This window comes from Phocoena phocoena, chromosome 15 (assembly GCF_963924675.1).
Source record: "Phocoena phocoena chromosome 15, mPhoPho1.1, whole genome shotgun sequence".
Classification (NCBI taxonomy): domain Eukaryota; kingdom Metazoa; phylum Chordata; class Mammalia; order Artiodactyla; family Phocoenidae; genus Phocoena; species Phocoena phocoena.
In genome coordinates, this window is record NC_089233.1 from 83,828,798 (window position 1) to 83,840,988 (window position 12,191).

Here is a 12,191-nt window from a genome sequence, read left to right on the forward strand (position 1 = left end):
TATTAGGGGACTGCGGCTGGATGTTGGCGGCAGCTCAGACAAATGAGAAAGAAAAATGGCCAAGCAGGTTACCTCGCCTTCCTCCCCAGCCTGGTGGCTCTAAAGAGCATCATCGAGGGAACAGAATTCTTGTAAACTGAGGCTTGCAAAGGGAAGGGAGTCCCTGTGGCTCGACCAGGCAGCTAGAAGCGGTGCAAAGATCTTTCCAAAGAGCTGAGCACTGATAATGGTCACAATGGTTCAGGGACTCGAGTCAAGAGTTTAGCTCCCACCTGGCTGCAGGGCTTCGAGTCTTAGGGCGTATTGCAGGCGTTCTGCCTCTCAGTTCTTTCACCTGCCAAGTGGGGGGCTAGACCAGCTTGCTGGTCTGCTTTCTGCTGTGCATTCTTATTGGTAAAAAATTTTTAGCTTTTTGCACCCTAAGAAATGCACAACTGTTCATTTACGTTATCCATCTGTTCTACTCCCCTGATGTATTAAGTGCATTACAAAGGGCCCGCAACAATAGGTACAAGAAAGTCTAGATAAAAGTAACTGTAGATAGAAGCTCAGTATTCTTTCTAAATTTATTTTATTGAAGTATAGTTGATTTACAGTGTTGTGTTAATTTCTGCTGTACAGCAAAGTGATTCAGTTATGTATCTATATATATACACACACATTCTTTTCGTTTATCCCAGGATATTGAATATAGTTCCCTGTGCTATACAGCAGGACCTTGCTATTTATCCATTCCATATGTAATAGTTTGCATGTGCGAATCCCAAACTCCCAATCCATTTCTCTCCGCTCCCCCCACTTGGCAACCACACATCTGTTCTCTATGTATGTGAGCCCGTTTCTGTGTTGTAGTTAAGTTCATTTGTGTCATATTTTAGATTCCACACGTAAGTGGTATCGTACGGTATTTGTCTTTCTCTTTCTGACTTACTTCATTTAGTATGATAATGTCTAGGTCTCATGTCGCTGCAAATGACATTATTTCATTATTTTTTTATGGCTGAGTAGTATTCCGTTGTATATATATACCACATCTTCTTTATCCATTCATCTGTCAATGGACATTTAGGTTGTTTCCATGTCTTGGCTATTGTGAATAGTGCTGCTATGAACATAGGAGTGCTTGTATCTTTTTGAATTATAGTTTTGTCTGGATATATCCCCAGGAGTGGGATAGCTGGATCATATGACAACTCTATGCTTAGTTTTTAGAGGAACCTCCGTACTGTTTTCCACAGTGGCTGTACCAATATACATTTCCATCAACAGTGTAGGAGGGTTCCCATTTCTCCATGCCCTCTCCAGCATTTGTTATTTGTAGAATTTTTAATGATGGCATTCTGATGGTGTGAGGTGCTACCTCATTGTAGTTTTTCTGTTTGTTTGTTTGTTTTTTATTTAAACTAACATAGCATTGTAAAGCAACTAAACTCCAATAAAGATGTTAAAAAAAAAAAAACCAAACATTAAGCGTAAAATAAGCACCAGTTGGTTTTGAATAGCTGCATAGGCCTGCCCAGAGGTAGAGGGCAATGCTGATAGTTTCCTTAAAAATTATTTTTATTTTTATTTTTTAGGATTATTTAGAAGCCTCTGGCTTGTCATGTTGCTTTGATAGATACCAGATTTTGCACAAATTAAGAAACCATAAATGCATGTCTTACATGTTTTGTTGTAAATGATATGTAGGATGTTTGTCATTTAAATAACAGTTTAGAGTTATGGTTACAATAATCCCTACCATAAGGAATAACTGTCTAAGCAGTTCCCATAGACCATAGACACCATGTCACATATTCGGGTCCTTCTACCTTTGTCTTCCTCCCTCCCTCTGTCCTTTCTTTTGGGGTCATTAAAAACAAACAAACAAAAGACATTGATTAAGGGTCCTGAGCTGGGTGCTCAGTATTTAGACTTAACCTCAGTCATTTTAGACGAGACTTCCCAGTTGTGGGGCTCACTTTGACATGTGTTCCTTGCTGGCCATTTCCAGCAGCAAGACAGGAGGCCTCAGGAAGGCATCCTGTGATTAAGAAGCCTTGGCTGAGTTGTGACTTCTGGTTACAATCACAAGCCCTCTGCATTTCTGGAAGTGGCTCTGATGGGCAGGGGTTGCTGGAAGGTCTCTCTCTAAGCCTTTCCGGGGGATCATCAATGGATCCACTAGGAATAAGCACTTCATCATTGGTGGTAAGACTTCAGGTGATCAGAAAATGGTCAGATTCTGTTACAGGAGATTTCCTTTTATGATATATAGGAACAATATCATAAAATTGTATCACAAAATTGAATTGGTAATCTCAACATTCTGGTAGAACCCTGGTCCTCAACAGATTCTTCACTTGTGTTTAAATCAACTCTACAATACCAGCTTTTATCTAGTATTTTCATGGGTAGCCAAGCTTGACTTTGAATATATTTACTGGTCTTTTGGTTTTTACGTGTATCTTTACTATTTCCTTATTAGAAGGGAATACTTTATTTTTGTTTCTCTTTTTTTTAAGGTTTAATTTTATTAGGAAGATTAAAGATTTCGTATCTTAGAAAGCAATATCAAAACCATTTATAATCTGAAGTGAAATATGAATGATTAACCTATTTCATAAAATCAATAAAATGGAATCGATTAAAAAAATCAATGTACTTTGTAGATATGTGTTTTAAAGTATTTTCTTTTTCTTTTTTTAACATCTTCATTGGAGTATAATTGCTTTACAATGGTATGTTAGTTTCTGCTTTACAACAAAATGAATCAGTTATATATATATACATATGTTCCCATATGTCTTCCCTCTTGCGTCTCCCTCCCTCCCACCCTCCCTATCCCACCCCTCCAGGCGGTCACAAAGCACCGAGCTGATCTCCCTGTGCTATGCGGCTGCTTCCCACTAGCTATCTAACTTATTTTTGGTAGTGTGTATATGACCATGCCTCTCTCTCGCTTTGTCAGAGCTTACCTTTCCCCTCCTCATATCCTCAAGTCCATTCTCTAGTAGGTCTGTGTCTTTATTCCTGTCTTACCCCTAGGTTCTTCATGACATTTTTTTTCTTAAATTCCATATATATGTGTTAGCATACGGTATTTGTCTCTCTCTTTCTGACTTACTTCACTCTGTATGACAGACTCTAGTTCTATCCACCTCATTACAAATAGCTCAATTTCGTTTCTTTTTATGGCTGAGTAATATTCCATTGTATATATGTGCCACATCTTCTTTATCCATTCATCCGATGATGGACACTTAGGTTGTTTCCATCTCCGGGCTATTGTAAATACAGCTGCAATGAACATTTTGGTACATGACTCTTTTTGAATTATGGTTTTCTCAGGGTATATGCCCAGTAGTGGGATTGCTGGGTCATATGGTTGTTCTATTTGTAGTTTTTTAAGGAACCTCCATACTGTTCTCCACAGTGGCTGTATCAATTTACATTCCCACCAACAGTACAAGAGGGTTCGCTTTTCTCCACACCCTCTCCAGCATTTATTGTTTCTAGATGTTTTGATGATGGCCATTCTGACTGGTGTGAGATGATATCTCATTGTAGTTTTGATTTGCATTTCTCTAATGATTAGTGATGTTGAGCATCCTTTCATGTGTTTGTTGGCAGTCTGTATATCTTCTTTGGAGAAATGTCTATTTAGGTCTTCTGCCCATTTTTGGATTGGGTTGTTTGTTTTTTTGTTATTAAGCTGCATGAGCTGCTTATAAATTTTGGAGATTAATCCTTTGTCAGTTGCTTCATTTGCAAATATTTCCTCCCATTCTGAGGGTTGTCTTTTGGTCTTGTTTATGGTTTCCTTTGCTGTGCAAAAGCTTTGAAGTTTCATTAGGTCTCATTTGTTTATTTTTGTTTTTATTTCCATTTCTCTAGGAGGTGGGTCAAAAAGGACCTTGCTGTGATTTATGTCATAGAGTGTCCTGCCTATGTTTTCCTCTAAGAATTTGATAGTTTCTGGCCTTACATTTAGGTCTTTCACCCATTTTGAGCTTATTTTTGTGTATGGTGTTAGGGAGTGATCTAATCTCACACTTTTACATGTAGCTGTCCAGTTTTCCCAGCACCACTTATTGAAGAGGCTGTCCTTTTTCCACTGTACATTCCTGCCTCCTTTATCAAAGACAAGGTGACCATATGTGCGTGGGTTTATCTCTGGGCTTTCTATCCTGTTCCATTGATCTATCTTTCTGTTTTTGTGTCAGTACCATACTGGTTGATTACTGTAGCTTTGTAGTATAGTCTGAAGTCAGGGAGCCTGATTCTTCCAGCTCCATTTTTCTTTTTTTTTTTTTTTTTTTTTTTTTTTGCGGTACGCGGGCCTCCCGCTGCTGTGGCCTCTCCCGTTGCGGAGCAACAGGCTCCGGATGCGCAGGCTCAGCGGCCATGGCTCACGGGCGCAGCCCCTCTGCGGCATGTGGGATCTTCCCGAACCGGGGCACGAACCCTTGTCCCCTGCATCGGCAGGCGGACTCTCAACCACTGCGCCACCAGGGAAGCCCTCCAGCTCCATTTTTCGTTCTCAAGATTGTTTTGGCTATTTGGGGTCTTTTGTGTTTCCATACAAATCACAATTTGTGATTTGTTCTAGTTCTGTGAAAAATGCCAGTGGTAGTTTGATAGGGATCGCGTTGAATCTGTAGATTGCTTTGGGTAGTAGAGTCATTTCCACAATGTTGATTCTTCCAATCCAAGAACATGGTATATCTCTCCATCTATTTGTATCATCTTTAATTTCTTTCATCAGTGTCTTATAATTTTCTGCATACAGGTCTTTTGTCTCCTTAGGTAGGTTTATTCCTAGATATTTTATTCTTTTTGTTGCAATGGTAAATGGAAGTGTTTTCTTGATTTCACTTTCAGATTTTTCATCCTTAGTGTATAGGAATGCCAGAGATTTCTGTGCATTAATTTTGTATCCTGCTACTTTACCAAATTCATTGATTAGCTCTAGTAGTTTTCTGGTAGCATCTTTAGGATTCTCTATGTATAGTAGTATCATGTCGTCTGCAAACAGTGACAGCTTTACTTCTTCTTTTCTGACGTGGATTCTTTTTATTGCCTTTTCTTCTCTGATTGCTGTGGCTGAAACTTTCAAAACTCTGTTGAATAGGAGTGGCGAGAGTGGGCAACCTTGTCTTGTTCCTGATCTTAGTGGAAATGCTTTCAGTTTTTCACCGTTGAGGATGATGCTGGCTGTGGGTCTGTCATATATGGCCTTTATTATGTTGAGGAAAGTTCCCCCATGCCTACTTTCTGCAGTGTTTTTATCATAAATGGGTGTTGAATTTTGTCAAAAGCTTTCCGTGCATCTATTAAGATGATCATATGGTTTTTCTCCTTCAGTTTGTTAATATGGTGTATCACGTTGATTGATTTGCGTGTATTGAAGAATCCTTGCATTCCTGGAATAAACCCCACTTGATCATGGTGTATGATCCTTTAAATGTGCTGTTGGATTTTGTTTGCTAGTATTTTGTTCAGGATTCTTGCATCTATGTTCATCAGTGATATTGGCCTGTAGTTTTCTTTCTTTGTGACATCCTTGTCTGGTTTTGGTATCAGGGCGATGGTGGCCTCGTAGAATGAGTTTCGGAGTGTTCCTCCCTCTGCTATATTTTGGAAGAGTTTGAGAAGGATAGGTGTTATCTCTTCTCTAAATGTTTGATAGAATTCGCCTGTGAAGCCATCTGGTCCTGGGCTTTTGTTTGTTGGAAGATTTTTAATCACAGTTTCAATTTCAGTGCTTGTGATTGGTCTGTTCATATTTTCTCTTTCTTCCTGATTCAGTCTTGGCAGGTTGTGCCTTTCTAAGAATTTGTCCATTTCTTCTAGGTTGTCCATTTTATTGGCATAGAGTTGCCCATAGTAATCTCTCATGATCTTTTGTATTTCTGCAGTGTCAGTTGTTACTTCTCCTTTTTCATTTCTAATTCTATTGACTTGAGTCTTCTCCCTTTTTTTCTTGATGAGTCTGGCTAATGGTTTATCACTTTTGTTTATCTTCTCAAAGAACCAGCTTTTAGTTTTATTGCTCTTTGCTATCGTTTCCTTCATTTCTTTTTCTTTATTTCTGATCTGATCTTTATGATTTCTTTCCTTCTGCTAACTTTGGGGCTTTTTTGTTCTTCTTTCTGTAATTGCTTTAGGTGTAAGGTTAGGTTGTTTATTTGAGATGTTTCCTGTTCTTACCTGTTTCTTAAGGTAGGATTGTATTGCTATAAACTTCCCTCTTAGAACTGCTTTTGCTGCATCCCATAGATTTTGGGTTGTCGTGTCTCCATTGTCATTTGTTTCTAGGTATTTTTTAATTTCCTCTTTGATTTCTTCAGTGATCACTTCGTTTTTAAGTAGTGTATTGTTTAGCCTCCATGTGTTTGTATTTTTTACAGATCTTTTCCTGTAATTGAAATCTAGTCTCATAGTGTTGTGGTTGGAAAAGATACTTGATACCATTTCAATTTTCTTAAATTTACCAAGGCTTGATTTGTGACCCAGGATATGATCTATCCTGGAGAATGTTCCATGAGCACTAGAAAAATTGTGTATTCTGTTGTTTTGGGATGGAATGTCCTATAAATATCAATTAAGTCCATCTTGTTTAATGTATCATTTAAAGCTTGTGTTTCCTTATTTATTTTCATTTTGGATGATCTGTCCATTGGTGAAAGTGGGGTGTTAAAGTCCCCTACCATGAATGTGTTACTGTGGATTTCCCCTTTTATGGCTGTTAGTATTTGCCTTATGTATTGAGGTGCTCCTATGTTGGGTGCATAAATATTTACAATTGTTATATCTTCTTCGTGGATCGATCCCTTGATCTTTATGTAGTGTCCTTCTTTGTCTCTTCTAATAGTCTTTATTTTAAAGTCTATTTTGTCTGATATGAGAATTGCTACTCCAGCTTTCTTTTGGTTTCCATTTGCATGAAATATCTTTTTCTGTCTCCTTACTTTCAGTCTGTATGTGTCTCTAGGCCTGAAGTGGGTCTCTTGTAGACAGCAAATATATGGGTCTTCTTTCTTTATCCATTCAGCCAATCTGTGTCTTTTGGTGGGAGCATTTAGTCCATTTACATTTAAGGTAATTATCGATATGTATGTTCCTATTCCCATTTTCTTAATTGTTGTGGGTTCATTATTTGTAATTGTTGTAGGTCTTTTCCTTCTCTTGTGTTTCTTGCCTAGAGAAGTTCCTTTAGCATTTGTTGTAGAGCTGGTTTTGTGGTGCTGAACTGTCTCAGCTTTTGCTTGTCTGTAACAGCTTTAATTTCTCCATCAAATCTGAATGAGATCCTTGCTGGGTAGAGTAATCTTGGTTGCAGGTTTTTCTCCTTCATCACTTTAAATATGTCCTGACAGTCCCTTCTGGCTTGCAGAGTTTCTTCTGAAAGATCAGCTGTGAACCTTATGGGGATTCCCTTGTGTGTTATTTGTTGTTTTTCCCTTGCTGCTTTTAATATGTTCTCTTTGTATTTAATTTTTGACAGTCTGATTAATATGTGTCTTGGCGTGTTTCTCCTTGGATTTATCCTGTATGGGACTCTCTGTGCTTCCTGGACTTGATTAACTATTTCCTTTCTCATATTAGGGAAGTTTTCAACTATAATCTCTTCAAATATGTTCTCAGTCCCTTTCTTTTTCTCTTCTTCTTCTGGAACCCCTATAATTCGAATGTTGGTGCATTTAATGTTGTCCCAGAGGTCTCTGAGACTGTCCTCAGTTCTTTTCATTCTTTTTTCTTTATTCTGCTCTGCAGTAGTTATTTCCACTCTTTTATCTTCCAGGTCACTTATCCGTTCTTCTGCCTCAGTTATTCTGCTATTGATCCCATCTAGAGTATTTTTAATTTCACTTATTGCGTTGTTCATTGTTGTTTGTTTCATCTGTAGTTCTTCTAGGTCCTTGTTAACTGTTTCTTGCATTTTGTCTATTCTATTTCCAAGATTTTGGATCATCTTTACTATCATTATTCTGAATTCTTTTTCAGGTAGACTGCCTATTTCCTCTTCATTTGTTAGGTCTGGTGGGTTTTTATCTTGCTCCTTCAACTGCTGTGTGTTTCTCTGTGTTCTCATTTTGCTTATCTTACTGTGTTTGGGGGTCTCCTTTTTGCAGGCTACAGGTTCGTAGTTCCCGTTGTTTTTGGTGTCTGTCCCCAGTGGCTAAGGTTGGTTCAGTAGGTTGTGTAGGCTTCCTGGTGGAGGAGACGGGTGCCTGTGCTCTGTTGGATGAAGCTGGATCTTATCTTTCTGGTCGGCAGGTCCACGTCTGGTGGTGTGTTGTGGGGTGTCTGTGGACTTATTATGATTTGGGGCAGCCTCTCTGCTAATGGTTGGGGTTGTGTTCCTGTCTTGCTAGTTGTTTGGCATAGGATTTCCAGCGCTGTAGCTTGCTGGTCGTTGAGTGAAGCTGGGTGCTGGTGTTGAGATGGAGATCTCTGGGAGATTTTCGCCGTTTGATATGTGGAGCTGGGAGGTCTCTTGTGGAACAGTGTCCTGAAGTTGGCTCTCTCACCTCAGAGGCACAGCACTGACTCCTGGCTGCAGCACCAAGAGCCTTTCATCCACATGGCTCAGAAGAAAAGAGAGATAAAGTAGAAAGAAAGAATTATTAGAAGTAGAAAGAAAGGAAGGAGGGAGGGAGGGAAGAAGGAGGGAAGGAAGGAAGGAAAAAGAGAAAGAAAGAAGATAAAGTAAAATAAAATATAATAAAGTTATTAAAATAAAAAAATAATTATTAAGAGAAAAAAAAAACAACGGACGAATAGAACCATAGGACTAATGGTGGAAGCAAAGCTCTACAGACAAAATCTCACACAGAAGCATACACATACACAGTCACAAAAAGAGGAAAAGGGGAAAAAGATCATAAATCTTGCTCTCAAAGTCCATCTCCTCAATTTGGGATGATTCGTTGTCTATTCAGGTATTCCACCGATGCAGGGTACATCAAGTTAATTGTGGAGCTTTAATCCGCTGCTCCTGAGGCTGCTGGGAGAGATTTCCCTTTCTCTTCTTTGTTCACACAGCTCCCGGAGCTCAGCTTTGGATTTGGCCCCGTCTCTGCGTGTAGGTCGCCGGAGGGCGTCTGTTCTTCGCTCAGACAGGACGGGGTTAAAGGAGCCGCTTATTCGGGGGCTCTGGCTCACTCAGGCTGGGGGAGGGAGGGGCACGGAGGCGGGGCGGGCCTGCGGCGGCAGAGGCCGGCGTGACGTTGCGCCAGCGTGAGGCGCGCCATGCGTTCTTCCGAGGAAGTTGTCCCTGGATCCCGGGACCCTGGCGGTGGCGGGCTGCACAGGCTCCGGGAGGGGAGGTGTGGAGAGTGACCTGTGCTCGCACACAGGCTTCTTTGTGGCGGCGGCAGCAGCCTTAGCGTCTCGTGCCCATCTCTGGGGTCCGCGCTTTTAGCCGCGGCTCGCGCCCGTCTCTGGAGCTCCTTTAAGCAGCGCTCTTAAATCCCCTCTCCTCGCGCACCAGGAAACAAAGGGAAGAAAAAGTCTCTTGCCTCTTCGGCAGCTCCAGACTTTTCCCCGGACTCCCTCCCGGCCAGCCGTGGTGCACTAACCCCCTGCAGGCTGTGTTCACGCCGCCAACCCCAGTCCTCTCCCGGCGCTCCTACCGGATCCCGAGCCTCAGCTCCCAGCCCCGCCCGCCCCGGCGGGGGAGCAGACAAGCCTCTCGGCTGGTGAGTGCTGGTCGGCACCGATCCTCTGTGCAGTAGTCTTCCCGCTTTTCCCTCCGCACCCCTTTGGCTTCGCTCTCCTCCGCAAACCCGAAGCTTTCGCCTCTGTTTATTCTTTTTTCTTTTTCCCTACCCAAGTACGTGGGGGGTTTCTTGCCTTTTGGGAGGTCTGAGGTCTTCTGCCAGCGTTCAGTAGGTGTTCTGTAGGAGTTGTTCCACGTGTAGATGTATTTTCTGGTGTATCTGTGGGGAGGAAGGTGATCTCCGCGTCTTACCCTTCCGCCATCCTCCCGGAAGTCTCACATTGTAGTTTTGATTAGCATTTCTCTAATAGTGATGCTGAGAAGCTCACTGTTTTCTTTCTCTACCCTTGTCGTGCCCTCCCCCTGGGATGTGAAGGCTCTGTTTTAGAGATTATTATATTTTTTTGAATGTTTATTTCACCTTTTATTTATTTAACATCTTTATTGGAGTATAATTGCTTTACGATGGTGTGTTAGTTTCTGCTGTATAACAAAGTGAATCAGTTATACGTATACATATGTCCCCATCTCCCCTCCCTCTTGCGTCTCCCTCCCTCCCACCCTCCCTATCCCACCCCTGTAGGTGGTCACAAGCCTGGAGCCGGTCTCCCTGTGCTATGCGGCTGCTTCCCACTAGCTTTCTATTTTACACAGACCAGATGATCTGGAAGAGCTTCTCTAGGGGTCGCATGTGTGATGCCCGTTTTTTCAGAGGAGATGCTTTGGGCGTGACCTGTCCAATAACGGTAGGCACTAGCCACCAGTGGCTCTTTAAACTCATTAAAATGAAATTGAATGTAAAGCTCAGTTCCTCGGACACATGAACTACATTTCACTCACTCTAGAGCTGCCTGTGGTTAGTGGCCACCCTATTGGTCCATGCAGGTTATAGAAGACGCCCATCACTGTGGAAAGTTCTACTGGACAGCCTGTTTAGTAAGTAGTCAAGACCATATAATTCAGTATTTAATTACAGCAACTGACCTTTATTAAGCGCTTGTTGTGTGCTAAGTGGTGTGGGAAGCATTTTCTAGGCACTATCTCATTTCATCCCTACAACGGCCGCCCGAGTTGCGTCCTGTTTTCATCCCCGCGTCCTGGCGGGAGAATGAGGATTGGAGGGAAAAGGGGTTCCTGACAGCTGATGAGCTGCCTGGACCTCACGTCCCTGTGTTCTCCCAGGCTTCCCACACGGACCTGGATTTTATTCTCTGGGCATATCCTGTCTTGGATTTTTGTGCCTGTGAGCTCCCGGACACACTCTCAAGGCTGATCACTGCACACGTGCTTCTCGTTCCCCAGGTACAAAGGGAATTTCTTGCGAAGTCGTTTCCAGCTGAGAGCCAGCAGACTGAGGAAGCCACACTGGGTGCTGAGAAAAGACGGCCGTTCACCCCCATCCGAGGGGCCGGCCCCACGCAGGACCTGCGGGCAGGCTTCTTCCGAAACGGCAGGTAAGGCTCTCCTTGGAGGTGCATCCAAACCCGGCACCAGGCTGCTGGGATATGAAATGAACAGAGCAGCCATCCTTGCTGTCCGGAGCCTGAAGTCCAGCAGGGAGATGGATGCATGTGGGGTGATGTGGGACAGTCAAGACCCTAAACTAGGGGAGAGGGTCCTGGGTGAGGATATTGAGAATCCAGTATTGAGAAGACAACAGACGTCCTCAAGTACTGGCCACGGATGCTCAGCCCTGTCCAAGTACAGATTCCCTCCAGGACCTGGAAAACCTGAATTGGAACTCTGGGTGCCTCTACTTTTTCCCATCATTAAGGAGGAAGTTCACTGGGTTCTTTCCACGGGGCCGTTGTGAGGCTAAAATGGGTCAGTGGATGGGCTTTTGAATGAATGTGAGATAGAAGAATAGGGAGGAGTTATGATGTGAGAGCTGCAGGGAACATGCTTCCACGGGAGGTGGTAAGTGGGGCCCTCTCCATCATTCTCGGAAACAAACAAAGGATGAACTAATGGAGGCTGCTTCCTGGAAAAGGGCTATTTTAAGGTGCAGTCACTGGGCAACGAGGGCAAATCGCGTAACTTCTCTGGCCCACAATTTCCCTCCCTTCCTCCCATCTGCCTGGCAGTCATGAGCCCAGCCTTAGCCTTGCTGGCAATGTGTTGACTGGGGAAGATGGAGACCATATTTGAGAAGGTGGCCGGTCCCATCTGGCCAGTGGTGACTGAATTACCACCCTTTTGTGGCTGATTGCTGTTTGTTTGGCTCAAGGGCTGACCCTGGGCTCTGCCTGCTGGCTGCGGTTTTGGTCCCTGGAGACAGTTGGCTGGGGCCCCTCCCCCTCCCCCTCTGTGTGGCTCTAGCGCCCCCTGCGGGCAGATGGTGCTTCCATGCTGCCCCTCGACCCCCCACCTCCAACCCTGACGCCCTCTCTGGTAGGCAGGCAAGGACGAGGATTAGTCTTTTTCTCAGTGAGAGTTTAAATCAAGGTAGGTATTTGCTCAACTGGATGGCCAGTTGTGGAAGGCA

General features: G+C 43.0%; 1 protein-coding gene across 1 annotated transcript in view; it reads left to right on the plus strand.

The window, feature by feature from the left end:
* Positions 1 to 12,191, plus strand: part of ZNF831 (zinc finger protein 831) — a 79,294-nt gene that overhangs the window by 18,319 nt on the left and 48,784 nt on the right. The window contains exon 3 of the mRNA XM_065893590.1: positions 11,009 to 11,160. Within this exon, the coding sequence (XP_065749662.1) occupies positions 11,009 to 11,160 (152 nt within the window). The remainder of the gene's footprint in view (positions 1 to 11,008; positions 11,161 to 12,191) is intronic.